The 23,268-nt window shown below is 39.9% G+C and overlaps 1 protein-coding gene across 6 annotated transcripts in view; it reads left to right on the forward strand.

Moving 5' to 3' along the window:
• Positions 1–23,268, forward strand: part of LOC117895580 — a 105,820-nt gene that overhangs the window by 68,221 nt on the left and 14,331 nt on the right. Inside the window, exon 1 of one of the 6 annotated variants that reach the window (XM_034803311.1) lies at positions 22,357–22,505. The exons of 4 other annotated variants lie outside the window; for them this stretch is intronic. Coding sequence is in view for 1 of the 2 variants with exons in the window: in XM_034803310.1 (XP_034659201.1) it covers positions 23,055–23,118 (64 nt within the window). In the remaining variant the exon portion in view is untranslated. Of the gene's footprint in view, positions 1–22,356; positions 22,506–22,980; positions 23,119–23,268 lie in introns of those variants that run through there. One more of the 6 variants, XM_034803310.1, reaches the window with a different exon arrangement.

Raw genomic sequence — 23,268 nt, forward strand, 5'->3', positions numbered from 1 at the left:
TATAGTTATCAGAATGGAATGGATAAAAGAGGGATGTAAATGGATGTAAGAGGGATAACAGCTGCATATCCACTTACCAAAAACTTAACCAATTTCCCCTCTGATTGTTGACATTTTTGCTTGATGTGCCCTTGTCAAATCAATGACCACAAGAACAGGAAAAGAATATCTTTAAAATTTGTTCCAATTGTTGAAGTGCACCAAACAAATATTTTTTATTTTCGTGTGGATGAACTCTCAGTGGTCAGCGGTCGATGTTATCCATCATTAGACTCAATTTGTTGTCCAGACTATACCCCAAACATGACCGAGCACACAAGGCAACAGGTCGAACCGAGCTCGATTCTGTTATAACAGCATGACAAACAAAAGTGGATAAAAGGAACGAAGAAAAATGCATAATGCATTCATTATGGAGAATTAAAAAAACAACAAAAACTGTCAACACTCAGCGGGGAGGAGGTGAAAGCAGTAGCTGGGAAAACAAACAAGCAGCGAGAACAATCCATATACACAAGTCAGTTCCATCAACCCATAAGAGGGTCACAATCCATACCTAGTCTCCATGGTCTCAGCCCCAGTCCTGGTTACCCATTCCCCGTTCCACAGCAATGTCAAAAGCTTGCCAAACCGAAATTTCAAAATGTTAGCTGTGATTAGCTTTGATATATTTGTGTACATATGTACATACACTGGACGCCATCAGCTGACAATTTGCAACTGTCAGTGGCAGATAGCTATCTGGCAACAGCAACTGCAAAGGCAACGGCAACGGCAATCATGGGCTTATGACTTCTAGCCTCATATGACAGCTGCAAAGTTTAAGTTAATTCTTATTATAGATTATTTTTGAATTATTTTCGATGTATGTACATATGTATGTATGTTGGGGCAAGTCATTTGACTAGCCTTGAAGTTGAATGCTACTTTTGCCATTTGTAACTTCAAAATGTGAAAACTGATTAAAAATAGCTGTGGAGTGGCTTTTGAAGGATACAAACAGATATTGGGATGGACTGTGGCCACATTTTTCTATTTCGTACAGTCTTATCAAAAGTAAAGTCCAGGTAAAAGGGTTATTCATCGACAATTAAACGTTGGTAGTCTCCTCCCCATGTGAATATAATTTCCGATAGTGAAAGTTTCCCCAAAGAATCGGACAGCTCTTTGGAGCATCTTTTACACCTCGGAATGGACATCATTTGGAAATGATAGATCATTAAAATGGACTTTTGTTCATTTTATTTTTGTGGGAGTCAGTCACGACCTCCTCTGCCCGGAATGATCGCCGCAGCTGCCAACTGGGAAAGTCATAAGTTGAAAGGTCGTGTGAATGACGGGAAAAGTGTTTCCAAAAACATAAAAAGGGAAAACTAAAGCCAGTTTGTTTCCCCTAACATTTTGGTTGAGGTTTCATGAATGGTCATGAAGGTTTTCGTATCTCTCTCTGCCTCTTTTGTGATGTGACAAACTGGGTGGAATATTTTTGGACCTGTTTTGGGAATAGAAACTTTGATTAGATTGTTTTCTAGTCAGCCAAGCCGGATGGAAGTGATGAGGCAAACTTAAATGATTGCGGGGACAGGATTTGGAAAGCCATAGGGAAACGGGTAAATCTATACCTGATTTAAACATTTTGGCCTGTTCTAAATTTATTCAATTTTAGCTGTAAGCCTTTTTTTAAATACCCGGCACTGGAAGAGTAAATTGTCGAATCATCGTGCGTAATGACCCTATTATGATTTGTATGTATGCATTCTTGATCAGCATCAATTGCTTTCTCTGTACTTCTGTTCGTCCTGATGAGCGCCTAGTACTCAAAGACCATAAGAGCTACAGCAAGTACATTTGCACCCGACTGCTTTAATATATACAAACGTATGTACATATATACTTACATACATATGTACTTGTGTACAAGGAGTCCTTTTTTGTCATCATATAATTCAAAGTCTCCACACACCCTCTTCTGACACTCTGTTTCAAGAGAATCTATCTCGAAATTTCGCACCTCCCCGTTCCGACTACACAAAGTACAAAAATCTGTGCCTTCCAAAATGTTAAAGATACAAGTACATAAATCAAAGACGCAGTTCCATAGAGAATGGACATATGCATATGTATGTACATACATATTTACATTTATATCTGGACGTTGATATGCAATGACTGCACCATCAAGTGGCCCATGCGACACCAAGCCAAAGCCTGTTACGCGCGGAGCCCAGCAGAACGCAGCCCTCCTCCCGCCCAACCGACCGAGGGGCGCTGCCGCTTGACGCGCGGCGCGATTAACCGAACCGGTCGCGAGCATGCAGGAAAGATAGATGTTAGGCTAATATTCGAGGAAAATTAGAACTAAACACAACTAAACTAGAGCAACTATAGCTAAGCAAGCAAAATTATCAAAGTCCAAAATTAAATTAACTACGGGAGAGGTAGGCTAGTATAAGAGATTTAAGAAGAGGAAGGGAGTGAGTCGAGGATATAATGTGATAGAGGGAATTATAATCCGAGCATAACACTCTAAAGGGCTCGTGCAAGGCATAATTCGATCTACACATTGGAAGGAACAAAGGAATATAGTTTCTAGTGGGTCTAATGGGAATCGTAAAGTTTACGCGGCTCAACAAGTCAGGGCTGTCTACATCCCCCTTGATCAAGTTGTGCATAAAAAGTACACCAAGCATTTTTCTGCGACTAACTAAGAATGGAAGTTTTATTAAAAGAAGTCTACTACGGTAGGATGGCAGTCTCACAGTTGCATCCCAGTTGAGGCCCCGTAGGGCAAATAATAAGAAGTTTTTCTGTACTGATTCAATTCGGTCCTGATGTATGTTGTACTGAGGGCACCATACACATGAGCCGTGTTCTAAAATCGGACGAACAAGCGAGATATAGAGAGTCTTCGTTATATAGGGGTCATCAAATTCCTTTGACCACCTCTTTATAAACCCAAGCACACCCATGGCTTTATTTACCATGGTAGAAATGTGTTCAGAAAACTTTAACTTGGGGTCTAGTTTAACACCAAGATCATCAACTAATGTAATTCTCTCAAGAGAACTACCGCAGAGGGTGTAAGGTGCCAGTAAGAGGCTGGAGCGATGAAAAGTCATTACTTTGCACTTCGTGGCATTAAGGTGTAACATATTTGCACAACACCATGACTGAAAGCTATTGAGATCAGATTGCAAGCGAGAGTGAAATGAGATGTCCTTATACTGGACACAGAGCTTAACATCATCCGCATACAAAAGTAAAATATTCGAGAATTTGTTAAGACAGATTAGTGGGACACACGTGTCAAAAATTGTGTCAAGTACATTGTAAAAAATGTTTGTGCCTTCAATGACATCAGTGCACGAGTACAGAGCGGACCAATCCAAATCCCTAATTAAGTTATTGAGCTTCGAAAAAATCGGCTTTACGAAAGCAGCGGACGCGTTCAGATAGCCTACCCGCACGATCCGATACAGTAGGTCCAATATCTACCGACACTTCGAGAGTAGGATGATAGCAGTCTTCAGGAATAGGGAGCGGGAGTGCTCTCATACATACATTTTCATATATGTAAACATATCAGGGTACCAGATTATGATCAAATGGGATCATTATTAAGTTATATTATATTACCTATTACATTATTAATATAATTATTGTTATTTGTATGACCAGAATGAAAAAATTCATTTGCAGTGCCGGATCATTCCTTTCGCATTCCGCCTCCTGCCACCAGAAAGTGCGCTTCTGCGGATAGAGAAAAACGATCGAAAAGGACGTGTTGGTCTTCGTTTTGTTGTAAAAACTAGACTATTATAGTTTAATAGTAGATGTGCTAAATCCATCCTTTATTTTAAAAGGTATGCAGTTAGGCTGTCAACTATTCAGCCAGCGCTAAAAAACAATACCCAAAAATGCAATTCCATTAAGTCAAATTCGCATGGAACCTCTTTATTTGCATATTTTTGTTCCATGTACATATGTATGTATACATATACATATGTACGTATACTTTCCATGTACATATGTATGCACTTGTGTGTAGCGCTTATTGTTATTTTCCATCGGAATCGAATTTTCCATCCTAGACTGGACAAGAATTGAAGCGAACCTCATTTAACCTCAACATTCACTGCGCTCCTCTGACAATCACTTAACGGTATTTGGTCAGAAGAATACCAAGAAATGAGTTCTCTATGCAAACTAAGTGCATACCGTATACCCCACACCCCTTATGCACAACACTCCATCCCCTCATGAAACTGACAAAAGGCGGAAAACCCGAAAACGCGCCATCAAAGGCGTTACAAATTTTGATTTCTTTTGAAAACTAGCAACGCCATCCAAAAGCAAACTTTGAGGATTCACGGGTGAGGGAGGGAATTGCTCGGTAGTAGGGTTCACCAAAGAAAAATATCAATTACAACATAATTATGTGTGACCAAAAGACGAGCTCTGACAGCGAATGATTGATTTGTGGTGAGACAGGGAGGGAGAAAGAGGGAAGAAGCCCTCTTATTGGAAGAAAGCAAAGAAAAGCTTCCATCTTCTTCTTCTTCATTTTCTCTTGCGATGTTCTCTTCTTCTCTTTCAGTTCTTGTGAACTTTTGACACATGGAGGAAAATTCTTTTCGTTTGTCATCATATAATTTAACGTCTCCACACACCCTCTTCTGACGCTCTGTCTGTCTCCGCTTATCTATCTCTCTTTCACTTTTTGATTGACTGGCCAACGGTACAACGGAACGTAGAACTAGTCAACGAGTATGTATGTATCTATGTACATATGTCAGAGTGTGTGTGCGCTTAGGAGAAATGTTGAGATGGAGGAGCAAATCAGAAAGCGTTTGTCAAATATGAAAAGATCTTTGCCCTCGTAATTGCATATTAAACAGCATTTAACGTAACGTTAACTGGAATGAGTTGGGACGTTTCTGAGACGCTTCGACCGCGTCACAACTTTTATACCCGGTACTCAGCCTGAATTTGTATATGTATGTACAATGTACATTCATTCATATGTATTTATGTATGTATGTAACTTTAGTGTAATTTAGTACATATGAATGTATGGATGTACAAACATTTTACATATGTATTTCTTTTCCTTCTTTACCGTTTATCAGCCATCATCTCATGTTCAATGTTGTGACCTTTGTTAAGCATTTCATTGCATCGCCTTTGGGCTGAGGAATCTCTTTTTTTCCCGATCTTCCTCCCTCTCTACACCGTCACCACCTCCCATTGCATGGCATCGGATTCGTCAAGTACCGTTGTAATTTTTGGTTCGTTCGCGCTTCTCATTTTAAAGAGAAAATGAATAGCAATGTTGGTGCTACTCTTAAGTAACATTGCGCAATTGGTATTCAATCAGAAGTAGTAGAAGAGACGAAAGTCGATGAGCGGCAAAGGCAACGCACAACAATTTATAGAAAGTATCCAAATGATTGAAAACGCTGTTGTTCCCGGAGTTGGTTTTCCGTTTGCTAATGTATGAATGTACATACAAATGTGCATATGTATGTACATATATATGTGCATATGTATGTATGTACATATGTATCAGTGTAGGCTGGCAGGATCTGCCGAACATTTTTAATGACGATTAGTAGGAAAACCGAAGTAGGAAGGTTCTTTTCGATGGTATTGTTAACTCAAATACTCAAATACATACATACATATGTATGTATATATGTACATATGTACATACATACATATTGAGCCGAATAAAAAGTCCTGAAATGAATAAAGATAAACAAAGCGGAGGCGAATAAAACTCTAAAAACTAAGAATAGATTTCGAATGGTTAATAGTGAAGCAAATTTAAGCCAACTTTCCCAAAATGTGGGGGGAGAGGTTCAGGGCAGGTGGAGGCCGGAGGCCGTAGTGGTGCGGTGCGGTGGTAGCTGAGTTGTGGGTGAGCGGACTTCAATGCATATTTTATTAGCTGTACATTTCATTAATGCGGCAATAAATTCAGAAAAAGGAGAAGAGAAACAAGTTGCAAAAAAATCCAAAACAGGGGCCACCAGAAGGAAACAGTCGGGTTAAACCGAGATGGCACGGTGTTCAGATGTACATATGTACATATGTAACTGCAGATGCATGTGCACCAAAGGCACCACAATATGTATGGCAACTGAAAACATTTGGGCAGTGTGTCGTCGCCGAGTGCACTGCCAATGGATGTGGAGCTCGGAGAGGGACAGGGAGGGCCACGATGATGGGGTATTCGGCTGGGAGAAGCGTTGAAAAATGCAGGAGCGTTATATTTATTTAAGCCAAAGAAAAGGCACAGTGTTCCATTGGCACAAGGAGAGGAGGGTCAACTACACCACCACATTTGTATATTTTAAGTATTTTCTTGTTTTAAATACTCCCTAAATTTGTATATTGCGACCAAGAGAACTCTTGCTTAAAACAGTGGGTGGGTACAATTTCTGTCAGTGCATCTTTGATCACCGAGAGGATACATACATACATACATACATATGGATGTACATATGTAATCACTCTTAAACAATCCAGTGGAGCATGGTTAGATCAAAAAGGGGCGCATCTAAGGGGGAGATCGGTGTTCTGGTGTGCCTGAGTCTGTCTGTGTTGGCGTGTAAGTGTCGTGGGGACAACGAGTTTGCCGCAGCAGCGACAGGAACTAAATCACGTGTTTCTGGCTGATGCTGCTGCTGTTGCTATTTCTGTTGGTCTTGCGGGCTCTTCTAACTTGACTTTGGCCAAGTCACGACGACAGGTTCAAAATCTGGCTAAACAACTTTAAAGGAGATTGGATGGCGGAGGACGGCTAACTGCAGGGAGGTGGAAGTAGATGCGGACCCCTTCCAAAGGTGGACTGGGGTGCATGTGTACGGAATCAAGAGGCAAACAGATCGCCAGGCTGCTTAACAGGGGCTTACACATGTTTGTTTTCTCTTCTTCTGTCTTTTGTTGCAACCTACCGTTAGTCTGCGTCCCCTGTACCTCCTACTCCCCTTCATGTATAAAAAGAGGCAGAGGTGGAAGCAGAAGAAATCTTGTTCCATGTGGAAACTTTTTTTTGTTGGTCCAGCATTTCTCGATCGTCTGAAATAATGTCTAATAATGCATATAATTTTTCCCATGCAGAGCAAATCAGGAAACAGAAGAAGGATAAAGAGGAGTCTGAGAAGGGGGTGGACTAAGAGAGGAGCATGCAGAAGAAAGGGAGTTGAAGAGGGAAACTATCTTCAACGCGGCGGTGGTAAAGCGGTAGGGTATCAATACAATAAAATATAACGATCAAATACTGCTGAGCTGTATTTTGAACTGAATTGACATCGACCCAATCCTGATCGATCCATCGATCTGGCAGGAAGTCCAGGCCACAGAGAAATTGTCGCTTAATCGTGGGAAGTTATGACTCCATATCTGGATAACAAAGATAAAATTGAAGAAATAAATGATTGGGACTTATGTACAACATACATAACTGAATGGATAGTCAGAGGCACAGTGGGATTGGCTTGGGAAAAGCAACTTGGATGGACAACACGAACTTATTCCTAGATTCATCATAGCTCATACAAATGTACATTTATTAAAATGGTAATGGCCATGAATATGGTACTCCACCTACTACATACATACATACATACATACAAACATACATGTACATACGTACAATGTACATACATACATATGTATTTACAAATATATATTTTGGGAGTTTAAAGTTTTACTTTGTGGAAATACATACCCTCCAGTGGTCATGCATGACATATTTCGATTTAGTTGAAATGAATTCAACTTCCGATTATTTCTGTGGAGTTTCCACACCACGAGAAGATGAACAAGAGCTTGAAGTGTTGGTATTATTTATTAAAGTTTTTATGAAATTTTCACATGCAAAGAAACTCCCTAAAGAAACGCCCCTGCAGTATCCGCAGCAAAATAAACAATCCGAAATTACCACCAATCTCGACCGGCGCCGTTGCTAATGTTAAGTAATTAATTATGAGAAAATGTGAGCTGCCATTTTAATTCGATGGCTGGCGTTGTTTGCCAGCGTCCCGCATTATTTATTTAAAAGATATTAAAATAAATTGTGGACAATTCGCAAACAAAGCAACATAAAAATATGTGCACAAACACAGAGACGGAGAGAAAGTTACTGAAGGGCCTTCAATTGTGTAACATTTTGCCGTTAGATTGATAAATTGTCAATAATTAAAGCTGTGGCTATCAAATGATGAGCTGGGGACTTTGGATGAGTTTGACCTGGACCTCTTCATTTTGATTGATTTTGATTTGGCTTGAGGCGTTGAGACTTATGCAACGTGTGGTTTATTGTGGCATGCGTTGAGTCTGGTCAAGTCTAGTTGGAGATCTGTATGTAGATTTGTATGTACATACATACATATGTACATATGTATGTATGTATGGTTGTATGTACATATGTATTTATAAAATTAATGAAATGAAAAACGCCTTTTTTATTGGAAATGGAATTTCCGGCCACAACAATCCTACTTACAGCCGCACCCAATAAAGTACTCAGCCAACCCAATCTGCTGGCTAATCAGCAAATACTCGTAGAAAGACCAAGAGCAGAAACGATGAGTTGGAAAAAAGGGATCGGATCCCAATAAATGGAATTTCCTCTTATCGCTTGGCAGCCCAGTCCCTGATCTCAATTGCACTTTTTGTGGCTGAGCAGCCTCTGCTCTCCTTCGTTTCTGCATCGAAGTGGGCGCCCGCAGACTCTTCGACCTAGACCTCATCTAGGGGCAACCAGTGCCAACCAGCCCAACGAGATCCAAGATGCCAAGTGAAGTTTTATTATTTGTAGATTGTGTCTACGAGTATGAGTGGTTAACATTCCGATAGTTTTGACGGCAATGAACTTCGATATTGTGGAGTGGACAAAATGACGGAAGCTACCAAACAAAGACTGACCAAAACTTAAATTTACATATGTGTACATACATATGTACATAAAAGTGTAAATTAGTATTTGCTTAGATACATACATACATATGTATATACATACAATATGTGAGCATGCTTCTGACATTTAATTGTAATATTAAAAAACCATTTTTATATGCACTTGTTTTAACAACTTAATACCTTACTCACATTCTTTTATTTATTTATTTTCAGGTAAATAAGAGTCTTCTATCAAAATGCTAAGAATTAACTGTTATAGGGGTAAGTTTTTAGTTTTTTTTTTTTACTCGTTAACTTATAGCGTCCCTTCAGTGTCATCTGCAGAATGAGAAAGGGAGACGCGCATTGGCTTTATTTCACTGGCGTTTTTTACTTCTCAAAGACCCAAAAAACGAGAGGCGAAAATACAAAACGCATAAACAAAAGCAGCGATCACGTTATTAACTGAACATCATCTGTCTATGAGGCATGGGCTAAAGTGCTACGGCCCAGCCCTGCTCTAGCTCCCATTCCGACTCTGCCCCCTCTCCTCTGCCCCAACTTGTCCTAGGCAGCATTTTTCCAAGGAACCTTGGCACAGACACACTCACACACTCACAGGCCCCATAGCCGTTGGGCGGGATTAACACACTTTATATGAGACGCCGCTGATTCTTCTGCTGCTACTGTTGCAGCTACTGTTCTTTTCATGCTCCCCAGTCAGTCGACCAGTGCACAAAATGCAAAAACTACTGCTCATTGCCTGGTTGAAAATAATATCATATATACAAACTGAACGAGAAGGGACGTGTGAGGCGCATCTTACGCGTCACAACTTTTACACCCGGCACTCAGTACTACATCTGCACCTTAGCGGTTATTTGTCAAATGTAACATTTTTTCTTCATCTGTCATCTACATCAACAACACTACTCACGCCAACACGCTCCTTTAGCTCGCCACCCTCCCCTAGAGCAACACACTGCACAGTCAGGGCAGAGACGCGGCAGAGACGCGGCAGAAGCAGAGACGTGTCAGAGGCAGAGGCCACAAACTGTGCGAAGCAGAGTGTGAATGAGAGAATGTGTAAAAACAAATATTAGCTGCGGGACGGGGTGGGTTTAGCCACTGCAAATTAATTTCTTCATTGTGGCTATAATAATGCTCCAATCGAATCTGGTGATATGATAGATATGGTCATTCCCTACGGAATGGCGTTTTTAGTTTTCTTTTATCTTAAAAACTGTAGATTTGGGAAGTTTTCGCCTTTTTGAGGGGCGGAAGGGGGCGTGGCTCATTTTTGAAATACACTTGTAACAGTGTGAGCATACAGAAGTCTGGATGCAAAATTTGGTGGCTCTAGCTCTTATGGTCTCTGAGTACTAGGCGCTCATCAGGACGGAAAGACGGACGGACGGACGGACGGACGGACGGACGGACGGACGGACAGACAGACATGGCTCTATCGACTCGGCTATTGATGCTGATCAAGAATATATGTATATACTTTATGGGGTCGGAGATGTTTCCTTCTGTGCGTTACATACATTCACTTTGTGCACAAATACCAAATACCCTATTTACTCTTCGAGTACCGGGTATAAAACTCCAAAATATAAATACATAAATATATTAATTGGGATTGATTAACAGCCAGAACTGTAATATGTTAGAGTGTAATAATAGGCTTCAATGCTCTGACCTCTTTGTCGATTGTGGGCATTTCTGTTGGCAGAGGCCTTGGAGTGAGCTGTTAAGCTAATACAAACTCTCTGCTTTGCGAACTTACTTCGAGCTGGTAGTCTGAAAGGCGGCGTTCCATATACATATTGTTACTGTGGATATCCACTGCCCCAATGCTTGTCAAAATTGCAAACAAGCTTCCGTCAGGACTGAATCCCACAGAGAAGAGGACTTCACGATATGTAAAACAAAATGATTTAAAGTGAATGGCATTCGGGAGACGTCCTCCATTCGCGGGACTCGGATGCTGAGTGGAGCTCTTCAAAGCGTAAACTTTGAACTCGGACTTGAAACCCTGGACAAATCAATGCAGTCCGCAGCAAAGACAAGATGAAAAACAAAGAGCCTAACGGATCTTTTTGCAAATGCAGCCTCGCTCTGTTTTTTGTGCTCTTTGAATTTATCGCTCGTTTTGGCGTGGGTGAATTGTTGTTGTTTGTTGGGTTGTTGGGGATTTCATAATAATACAGTGTGCTGCCAGCTTTGGTTTTGTTTTGTTTGCTAACCTGGAGAAAAGTGAAATGCATTTTTGTTCACTTTTTGGGGGGGAGGGAAATTATCGCTTTATCACGATTCAAGCGGTACCACTTTCTCAGCTTCATTTGTAGCAATAATTATGCAATTTGCTCTTCGAGTCCGGCTTTGAGTCTGAGTCGTATTCGTAGCTGGCCTGTTATTCGGGAAGGAAGGCCCCTACAATCGTTGCATTTCTTTCGCTTCGCTTCGTTTCGTTTTCTTTTCGATTCGATTTGAAGGCTTTGCATTATAATTTCTGTTGTTATTTATAATTGTTGAACATTGGTTTGTCTGCAATCTAATCACTGTGGGTGCATGATCGAGAGGGGCAATGGGATTGCTGGCTTGCATAGTTATCACTTTGTTAATATCTGAGTCTGGCCTTAACAACATAATTGTGAAGAAAAAAACGACTTTGACCGCTTTCGGCTTATGACAAATTAATTTGATGCAATTGTTTTCTTTCGGTTTTTTTGAGAAAGTTATCGATGGGTTTATTGCAGACCATTTTAGAAATATATGTACATAGATCTTTGCATACTCCATCAGGATTTTTTATTAAAACTTTTCTTGAAAATTGTTTGCCATGGCATTCAAGTTAGTTACACTATCCTGAAATTTCCCTGGGAACAATAGAACAATTTACTGCAGGACGAAATATTTGGTAACGGCGACTCCCCCTCGCGAAATTCCTCCACAGAGGCAGAGGGCTTACCTTACCTGCCCTTTCCCATCGCAGTCAGTGGGCCAAGTATTTGTGTCAACTAAGTGTGTTACAAATTTGACCAAAATACCTCTTAACCCATTAACTGTGGCTTTTTATGGGATACGGTTAATACATATGCACATACATACATATACGTATATACATATATATAAATATATTTACATATATATTATTGATTGCCCCGCAGACGAAATTTGATCGATCAGCTGTCGCTGCTTTTCTTGCTGTTCACTCTTCTTCGAGCGTGAAATATTTTGCCAGCCTAGAGGCAAAACTTTTTCTTTTCTGCCTCTCTGCCTCTTGCCACTCCTCTTGTCATTTTTTAACATTTTTTTTCTGCACTACCAGTGCAATGGTATGTGTACATATGTATGTATGTATGTACTTATGTACCACTGTCATTGGTGATGAGACGTGGCGACCCATCTGCAGCATTTATTGTCCCTTTTTTCTCTTCCTGATCTCATTTTTTATTTATTTTCCATAATAACAAAACGTGAATCAAAATGTTAGATAAGGCACAGGCAAAGGCACAAGAAAAGTATTTGGAGACCTTCTTCCTGTGAACTGCGAACTGTTTCGGTTCCGTCACCGAAAAGACGAAAATTAAATTTAAACAATTTAATGTGCCAGCAATTTGGGTGCAAAGCAAAATTGTTGAAATGGCTTAATTAATTTGCTCAATTTTTTCCGTTTCTGGGCAACACACATTTAAGTTGGTTAAGTCGATTGCCCAATCACAAAATGGGACTCAAGCCAAGGAAAAAAAAACCCCAGACAAACCTCGACATGCCCTCGGATGGACGCCCACTCTTCACCACTCCTCTCTCTTTCTGTCTCTGTGTTTATCTACTCGTATCCATCTATCTATCTCTGTTCGATTTGGTGCGACTAGCTCACGCCTACGATTTCTCGACTTTTGTTGTTATTTTTGTTGTCGCGACTTAATTTGATAAGATTTATTTCGATTTCAAGTCAAAGAAAAGGCCAAAAACCCAACAGCGAACATCGAACATTGAGAAATGTTTTTTGCCCTCAATAAATTGTAGGAGGAATCGTAGCAAGTCAGAATCCAGACTAACATTAAAAAAAACGAGTAGGAACGTGTGAGACGCTTCATACGCGTCACAACTTTTATACCCGGTACTCAGTTAGTATATCTGTCCCTTGTTGTTTTTTTATTTTTTCGAATTCTACATTTTAAATTGTTTCTACATTTTTCATCTACATCCACATCTATATTTTCTCAACCCGATCTTTTAGCTCACGCAAAAATGTGAAAAAAAATAATCCTGGACTGCGGGTGTCACTGCGAATGAATTTCTTTATTCTGGCTAAAGTAATGATCCAATCCAATACCAATTCGTTGATCTGATAGATATGGTCTTTCTCTACAGAATTGCGTTTTTAGATTTCTCCTATCTTGTGGATACAGCAGAGAGTGGGGGCGAGGCTATTTTTTTAAATACATAGACTGGAGGAAAAAATTTGGTTTCTCTAGCTCTTATAGTCTCTGAGAACTAGCCGTCAAACAAGACGGACATACGGACATACGGACAGATGGACGGACGGGCAGACGGACAGAAAGACAGATACAGACTCGGCTATTGATACTGATCAAGAATATATGTACATAAATACTTTGTGGGGTCGGAAACGCTTCCTTCCATGTGGTACATTTTTCCCCCACAAATACAATATACCCATTTACTCATCAAGTACAGGGTATAAAAAAACAGTTGAAATATATGTAAATGTAACGGTAACCGTAACCGTCTGCTAAATGGTCCAAAACGGCTTTTGTTGGGGTTCTCACTGTACAGTGTACACCGTGATATGGGTGATCGACAGTTTTTTCTGTTTTTGTGTTTACTGGTTAGTGGGTGTCAGTATCGCTACCTGATTGGATTGGTATGCTACTGAATCAAAATAGCCTATGGAGAACACGACCCGCTGTTTCTGAGTGGACACGTGAAACGTCGCTAACATACATACTTACATACACATGTACCTATGTACATACATACATACTTGTTTAGCCATGCATACATATGTACATATGCATTTATATATAAGTGCACAATGATTATCGCTACTATTGATATACTTTAAACTTTAAAGTTTAAAGCCTATTTTCGTTGTCTGAATGGAAAATTCACATAAATATTAGTGTTTTTCCAATGTGAAAGTTTGTTGCGGAGTTTTTCTTTTCCTGTCACCTCTTCGTATTGCTTGAGGAACCCGCCATGTAAATGTTTTTGCTTGGACTTTATTCCAACCCCAACCGCTACCCCAACCCACCCCAGACCGGTGAGGCTCAAAAGTTCATTGTCAAGTCTAATAAAATGTTTCAATGACACGTCAAGTGTCGGTGGCTACACGAGGTGGGGTGTCCCACCAGCTCTGTCTGCAGTTCCCTTTGAAAGACCGCCCCGAGAGTACCTCTCCGAAAAAAAGAGGAAAGCGAAAAGCCAAAAATACCGTTTACAGCTAGAGTGGGGGCCGACCTGTATGCCCTCTCTGCAATCTCTCTGTATCACTCTCCCATTGGCTCCTTCTTCTGCTTTGATGTCGCTCTGCCTCTTGTTATTACCTTTTTGTCAAATGATGATAAATCGTGACCCAACGCCAGAGCTTCGGTGAAAATGTTTCTGCATTAGCATCCACAACTCCGCACACCGCACTTCCCAGTCGCACTCATCCACTTGAATGGCATGGTGAGTCTTTTGCAGTCGTTGTGGCTGCCAACCGTTTTTACCACCTTAACAGGATCCACACAGCACTCAAAGCTGACACCAGTAAATTATGTAGTTTTATGCTAAATTTTGTTGTCTGTTGGCGCTAAGAAATTAGTCAAAAATATAATTTATGAGCCTCCAAATTGTTGATGCCCAAAGGCTGAGACCATGGGATCCCTGCCCAGGCGCTGTGTGAGGCCCGCTGCGCTTTGGTTTTATTTATATGTATGTCAATTCACTTGATTTATTTTTCTCTAGTACTTACTCGTATCATTAAAAAAAAAACGTCACCCTTTCGCACCTTTAATGCCGATGCCACTTGGGTGAGGTAATGGGTTGGTCATCAGATGATGATGAAACCTTTGCCTTGGTGAAACTCCAGCAATAGGCCATTCGTTCCTTTGATCGCAGAAAGCTTTTTAATGTTCCACTTAACAGCATTCACTTTAGTAACTTTATCCAAATCCTATTTAGCTTGGAGTTTTCATCAACCCTGATTCAATGTCAATCACATTGCATGACAAAGACATGGTATTGATGACAAATCCAATCTCGCTCAAGGCCGCCCAAAAGTAAACTGAACTGTTGAGCGATAAAAATAGCGATAACGTCTCATTGATAAAATTCCAGAGAAGTATCGGAACATGTTCCACCAGCGACTTACAAGCCAATTTGGCAACAAAGTTTTCAGAGTACGAGTTTCTGTATCTCGGCGTGTGAGTACGTGCTCTGGATCGTCTGCAAACTTGCCAGCAAAACCAATCAACTGCCGTGAAATGTGTGTTTGGAGTGTAAAAATGGGCAAACTGCGACGAACAGCAAAAAGTGCAAAATAATATAAATTATATGGAGTGAGGGTAACATGGAAAAAGAATTTTTTAATTTAGATAATTGAAAGTCAACAACTAGAATGAAATTCTCGTTAAATCTTATTCATTGATAGTCCAAACCCAAACAATCATTCATTCAAACTCAGAAGTTAAATTAAATATTTCTCTTTCCCCCCAATTTTTTAATCAGAGAGAGGTATCGTATGTATATGTACATATGTTCATGCATCGAACATACACTCCCATCAGTGAAATAGACTTACGAATTTTCAATTGAATACTTATTAAAAGATTATAGAAAAATATATTTTTCCATTAATCAAGTCTATCTTCCTTATTTAAAAAGTTTAGAATTAGTGTAAATACCCAAAAAATAGTTTTAGCGATCACTCGAATAGACTCAACTTGAATATTAGGCAAAATCTTTCAAAAGATTTGTAATAAATATTTTTTGTATGATGTTTGAAGCTTAACTAAAAATGTTTTGCGAAAACTTTTTTGAAATTGATTGGTAAAGTCTTTCAGGATATTAAAATAAAAGTGATTTGAAAGGGTTTAATTAAAGCTTGCTGCAGGCCTGTGTGATGCAAGTATATAATGGTTTAACATCTTCAAATTATTGACAAGACTCATAGCTTTAACATAAAAGCGATCTCTGTAAAATTCATATCAGGAGAGAAAAAAAACTTCAAGAGTAGGTGAAAATTGTAGTCTTTAATCCACTTCTTTATCAATTTATCGGTTTATTTCGTGCGACTAGTCGTCTCACACCGCTTCTTACGCGTCACAACTTTTGTACCCGGTACTCTGTAGTACATCTGTACCTGTGTGGTTTTTTTTTCGAATTTTACACTTGACATTTTACATTTGTTCTACATATGCCATCTACATCTACATATACATGTACATCTCTTTTTACCGCCAACACGCTCTTTTAGCTCGCCCCCCTCCCCTAGAGCCACACACTGCGCGAAGCAGAGTGTGAAATCAGAGAAAGTGAATAAAAATAAAAAAAAAGCTGCTGGACGGGGTGGGTGTAGCCACTGCAAATTAATATCTCCATTCTGGCTTTAATAATGATTCAATCTGATCCCAATTCGCCGAGATCTGATGGACATGTTAATTTCCTACAGTATAGCGTTTTTAGTTTTCTTTTATCTTCAAAATTGTGGATACAGCTGATAAATACATTTGTAACAGTGTGAGCATACAGTCATATGGATGCAAAATTGGGTGGATATAGCTTTTATAGTCTCTGAGATCCAGGCGCTCAAGAAGACGGACGGACGGACAGACGGACGGACAGACAGACATATATATCGATATATATATCGATGTTATATATCCACTATATCGACTCGGCTATTGATGCTGATCAAGTACCGGGTTTGCAGCCATATTCATAGACTCATTTTTAGATGATGGATGAACGGGAATAAGATTTTTAACCAACATGAGAATATTTTAAATGGAAAAGCTCTAATACTGAAGCATATGGACATAAGACATAAGAAGGTAGAAAAAACGCGAGTACTCCTACACCTAATTTTTCACATGATATTCAGTCTCAGCCAAACCCAATTCCAATCGAAATGAAATCGAATCCAATCTCTGCACCACCAAAATGTCAAATGCATCAAAACCGAATCGAAAGAAACTTGTTCCGGCTAATTAAGAAAAATAACTTTAAAGATACACTGCAGCAGCCAATAAAATCCTAAAAAAGACACGTCAAATTAATTTAAAAACAAAACGAGAGAACAAAAAAAAAATCAAAACGGCAACAACAAATGCCGCTAGTTGGCCAAAAATAATTGCCAAAAGGTCCTAACGAAACCCAGCCCAAGACTGAGGGCCCAGCCAGAGCATTCCACCTCCCCCTAACCATCTGACAAATCTGTTGTCTTTTAGGTGTGTCCTAACCACGGCTACGCCCTCGTCCATAGCCCAAATCCAGTTTTGTTTACTTTCTAATACAAGATCTCCAAGCCAAAATGGCAGCTATGTGAACTTGGTCAATTGCTGCTGGCAAGCTTCACTGTAAAGGTCAAATCAAGTAGGAAACTACACAAGCAACCGAAGCTACTTATACGCATTAAATAAATCGAAAACTGTGCCAGAATTAGAACAAGCATCTGACGAAAGTGTACAGTACAAATCTTAGCTAATTCATCAGGTTCTGGAGTGAACCAACCGCCAACCCAGTCGCGAACATCAAAACCCTCGGCTGCTGCGGTACTCCGAATATTTCCTCGCCACTTTATATTTATTACCCGGTACTCGAAGAGGAAGAGTTGAACAATTGGTTGAACAATTTTAGCTCATTCGTCTCTCCATAGATTTTGACGTGCAATACCTTAAACAACGCCCAATTAATGCACCTGTCAATAAAAATAGAGAACACAATATATAACTTTTCGACTTCCCGTTAAAACCGTTAAAAAATACCAGTTTTAAAAATTCTTAAAACAAACTAAAAATTAAAAGTTTATAAAACGAGAAGGGACGTGTGAGACGCTTCTTACGCGTCACGACTTTTATACCCGGCACTCAGTGCTACATCTGCACCTTAGCGGTGTTTTGTCAAGTTTTACATTTTTTCTTCATCTGTCATCTACATCTACAACACTTCTCACAACAACCCGCTCCTTTAGCTCGCCCCCCCTTCCTTAGGCCCACACACTTCAGACTCGCGGCAGAGGCAGAGACCGCACACTGCGCGAAGCAGAGTGTGAATAAGAGAATGTGCAAAAAACAAATACAGGCTGCGGGACGGGGTGGGTTTTGCCACTGAAAATGAATTTCTTCATTGTGGCTATAATAATGCTCCAATCGGATCCCAATTTGGTGATCTGATAGATATGGTCATTCCCTACGGAATGGTGTTTTTCGTTTTCTTGTATCTACAAAATTGTAGGTTTTGGAGGTTTTCGTACCTTTTGCGGGGGCGGGGATCATTTTTGAAATACACTTGTAACAGTTAGCATACAGAAGTCTGGATGCAAATTTGGTGGCTCTAGCTTTTATAGTATGGCTCAATCGACCGGCTATTGATTCTGATCAAGAATATATACTTTATGGGGTCGGAAACGTTTCCTTCTGTGCGTTACGTACATTCACTTTGTGCACAAATACAATGCACCCTATTTACTCTTCGAGTACCGGGTATAAAAAGAAATTATTATCAAACCACATTTAAGGCCCATAACTTTTATAAACCGTTGGTCTGGATCGAAGCGGCAATATCATGTCCAGTAGTGTTATTTATTCTTTATCTAATAATAAACTATTTTTTAAGGTGATCCAACTTTTTTAAATTTCTTTATCTATTTTGTGGAAAATGTATTAATATTTCTATGGGCTTAACGTCTCTCTTTCGGTTCTGAGATCCTCGTAAACTTTAGCGGAAAACTCGTAAATGGAATTAAAGTTTTAGTACTTTTCAATTGATTTTTATGGACCCATCGAATCGATTGTTTATGTTTATTGGTGACTATGGAAATGGAAATCTAATGTTTTGAATATAGGCTTAAAGAGCTCCCTCATCGCACTGCTCCTACCCGCAAACAGTCTCCGCTCTTAATGGGAAAATATATTTTTATTTATTGTCGTGCACGTGATTGTCCACGTTGGAGACTTGATTCCTTATTTGGGTCTGTTTTATTGAAACATCACAACAATAAATTTGCCAGCAACTGTCAAGTGCAGCATTGTTAGTGCGAGGCTTTTGGCTGGTTAATGTGGTTCGTGTGGTTCGATCCCATCCGATAAGATCCACTCTCCTATCCCACTTTGCTCTGGTAACATCAATCCCTGCCTGAGAAATAATAGTACAAATAAAATCATATGCGATGCAGATAAATAGGATAATTAATTTATAGTTTTTCTTGGAGAATCCCATGCAGCGAACTTGTCCGATAAATTTGCCATTGATACCCTCATTATCGCATCAACTCAGATGGTTTCCATATGATTTGCGATCTAAGAGAGCGGAGAAAATCGATACAGGGACAGGGTATGGGCATGTGACACATCTTACAATGTCGACCATTTTCAGATACTTGATTGATTTGTTTTGCCAGGCGATGCTCTGGCGCCAGATTTTTAGTTGATTGTAATGTACGAGTGCCTTCCGCCTCTTTATTGGGAGGATTGGATAAGATGTTTACGAACAAAATGCTTTGCAGTATCACACACTTGTTTCATTAGGCAAAGTGGCTCCCAAACAGAGAAAAAAATGGGAAACCGAGACCTGAGAAACTGAGGTTGGGTGTGGCTTAGGAGAACAGAGCGTCAATCACAATGTCATTTCAAAATGGAAAAAAAGCAAAAACGAGTAGAGACGTTTGTTAGACGCTTCGTACGCGTCACAGCCCGGTACTTAGTCACCTACGATTAACTTTACATATTCTTAATGTGATACATATGTACATACATATGTAAATAAATACGTATTTAACATAATTTTACATCAAAATTTTACATTTTTTCTATATTTGTCATCTACATCTACATCACTTCTCAGACCAACACGCCCTTTTAGCTCGCCACCCTCGCCCAGTGACGCTCACTGCATGTGGCAGAGTGTGCGAGCGAGACAGTATGACAACAACAGGCAAGCCTAAGGAAAGCTGCTGGACGGGGTAGCCACTGGAAATTAATTTGCCAATTTGTTGATCTGATAGATAAGATCATTCACTACGGAGTTGCATTTTTAATTTTCTCTTATCTTTAAAATTTTGGATACAGCTGATTTTTGCCCTTTGTGGAAGCGGAAATGAGCGGGGGGAAATTTTGAAATACACTTGTAATAGTGGTATATCCCAGCCGCCTGGGTGCAAAATTTGGTAGCTCTAACTTCAATATTCTCTAAGAACTAGCCGGCTAACAAGTCGGACAAACGGACAGACGGACATACGGAGAGACGAACGGACAGACATGGCTCTTTCACCTCGGCTATTGATGCTGATCAAGAATATAAATACCTTATGTGGTCGGAAACGTTTCCTTCTGTGCGTTACTAACATCCACTTTCGAGCACAAATAACATATACCCTATTTACCCTTCGAGTACCGGGTATTAAAATACAGTAAGATATTCCTAATGATAAATTACAATTGGAATGGAAATGTTCTCTGGGGAAGAGTTTCTGTCATTGTGGGAAAATAAAGAAAGTTTTTCGTCTTCTTGAAGATTCCGATTCTCCAAAGGTCGTGAATGAGTCAAAGGTTTGTCGCTGTTATGCAATATTCTCTAGGAATCCAAAACCAGAGTGAAAGTTTCCTATACTTTCGGTTTTTTTCTGGTTACTATAGCAGTGAAAATTCGGCCCCCAACCATGCATCAGCATCATGAACATCATCATCATCTCCACCAAGTAAGAGATCTTTATCCAAGAATTTCGTATGGGCAGACCAGACTCTCTCGAAGTTGGAGACTTGGGAGATGGCTTATTAAAAATTCTAATCACATGCAATCACCACGAGCTTAAGGTTTTTGTGGATCGCTTTGAGTGTTGTTTTTCAGTTGGTCTGTCGGGCGGTCGGCATTTCGGCTGTACAATGGGCTGACGCGACGGTTATCGATTAATCATCGTATTTAAAAAATTGCCACAACGAAAAAGATACCGTGGAGCGTGTCCGAAACAACATAAAACACCAAAAGCAAAAGCAATTGGAGATCTTTTTATTTCCATTTTGTTGTTTTTTTTTGGCACTTAAAGTCCGTTAGGTCGGCCACTTTGAACAATATCTAGAATTTCATAGACAGAGTGAGGGACAGGGAGAGAACACGAATAAAAACCACACGAGCTTGGATTAAAATCACAATCGGCTGGAAATTGTCTGGGTTGATTTGGCGAAAAAAAATGTGGAGAGACTAGGAAGGGAGAGGAAATATTTTGTATATCCAGCAATGGACATGGAAATTTTAATGGTGCTGATAACTTCCAGAATATCTTGGAAAGAGAAAGAGAATTGAAAGAGAAGGAATATGATGGAAAAGATCGTGGATAGCTTTCCACTGATAAATATCAGTTTATTATACTTATGAATGTACAATTATATAATTGATTTGTTTTACCTAAGGCGATCCTTGAGACTAAGGCTTTCTTAAGAGCATCCTCCCATTCCATTTCTCACAGATTTAGGGGCACTTGACACAGAATGTAGAAAGCCATCTTTTTCTGTGCATGGGAATTCCCCCAATTTTCTAGAAAATTTGCAGAAACACATTTTCAGAAAAAAACAAAACAATTGACTGAATTGTTACATAATTAAAGGGAAGAAAAATAAATTATTAATATGTACATGTGTATGTATGTATGTATGTATATTAATAATGTCGTAAATTCATTTAAAAACGCCAAAGGGGAACACATGCAAATATTTCTGGCGGTCATCAATTTTAACAAAGTATAAAGTTCTCTCCTTCTATAGCTCTCCGGCTCTCTCCCATTCTTAAATATCGGCCTCTCGCTCTTAGGAGTCCTTCTCCCGTTTCACCATTCAACTTAATTAAACGAGACTTTCCCCAAAAAATTCTAATCGAAATATTGTCATCAGCTTGTAAATGCAATCACAACGTGTTGTGGTGGGGGTGGTGGGGGGATGCTGGTCACCACATGCTGCTCATAATGAAGTTAACCTACTGATAATCATCGCCCGACGCCCAGACAATTAAAAAGCCCCACAGCTACAATGAGAAGAAGAGCAGCAAGAGAATTGCACGCAGCGCTGCTACGGTTAATGTCCATGTCTGCGTCGCAGTCCAGTCGCCGTCTCTGCCGGTTGATCAGCTGCTCGTCAGGTAACCTACGAGGTGGAGGCCGAGCGATCGGGCCGCCTCGGCTCTGGGCTGTGCTGCGCAGACGTCTCAAGCTAGCGCTCGCATTCAATTCGATTTCAATGTTCGTCGCGCTCACAACGGTTTTTCGGGAGCAAAGCAGAGCGCATTGTGGCGCTCATTGTAAACTTGACTTTGTGTTGCTCTTCCTCTCCCACGCTGCACCGAGAGCTGCATCTGCCGACGCTGAGTGTGTTATCGTGAGTTTCGTTCTGTGCGCGAGCATGTGTGATGTGTGTGTGAAATTATAACTGTTGCTGTGGTCGCAGCAAGTTCATTCACGTTTCGTCATAATTAATGCAACGTTACGCTCAAATCGAAACCGAACGTTGAATTAATTGCAATTTGCAAGCTCTTAACAATTAATTTTTGTGTATTTTGTATTTCTGGTTTTAATTTTCGGGCATTTCCGTTTCAGTTTTGAGCGAGCAATCGAACGGAACGATTATTTGCAGGCATTTCTCATCGTCTTTTTGTTGTTCCAATGCAAATTGCTGCCGTTTATGACTGCTGGTTTAGCAAAATTTATTTTAAACACACTCATAATACAACAAATTAGCATTAAAAAGTTCCGCCGACAGTTGCGAAATTGATCACCTTTAAATGCCAATCCGAAAAGCGTGTCAGACACATTTTACCATGGCCCATAAATAAAGATAAAATAAAATAATACTCGTACTCCCTGGGATGGCAAACAGAAAGCAAACTGTTTAAATATTTTCATACAAATTCTTATACACACGCGTAGCATGTGTCTGTGGGGTTGGTGCAAAAACGAAAGTGCTCAAAACAGATCAAAATCTAGAGAGAAAGGCAAGTAAAGTTATAGATCAGCTGTGCAGAGAAGAGAGACTCTGGAAGTAAAAGACAATATTTAAGACTCAAGAAACCCGAAAATTCTTTAAACGATGATTCTTTCTATTGTTCATGTGCTGATTTCGTAACTAATATATCTCGCCCATA

Source organism: Drosophila subobscura, chromosome J (assembly GCF_008121235.1).
Source record: "Drosophila subobscura isolate 14011-0131.10 chromosome J, UCBerk_Dsub_1.0, whole genome shotgun sequence".
Taxonomy (NCBI): Eukaryota; Metazoa; Arthropoda; class Insecta; order Diptera; family Drosophilidae; genus Drosophila; species Drosophila subobscura.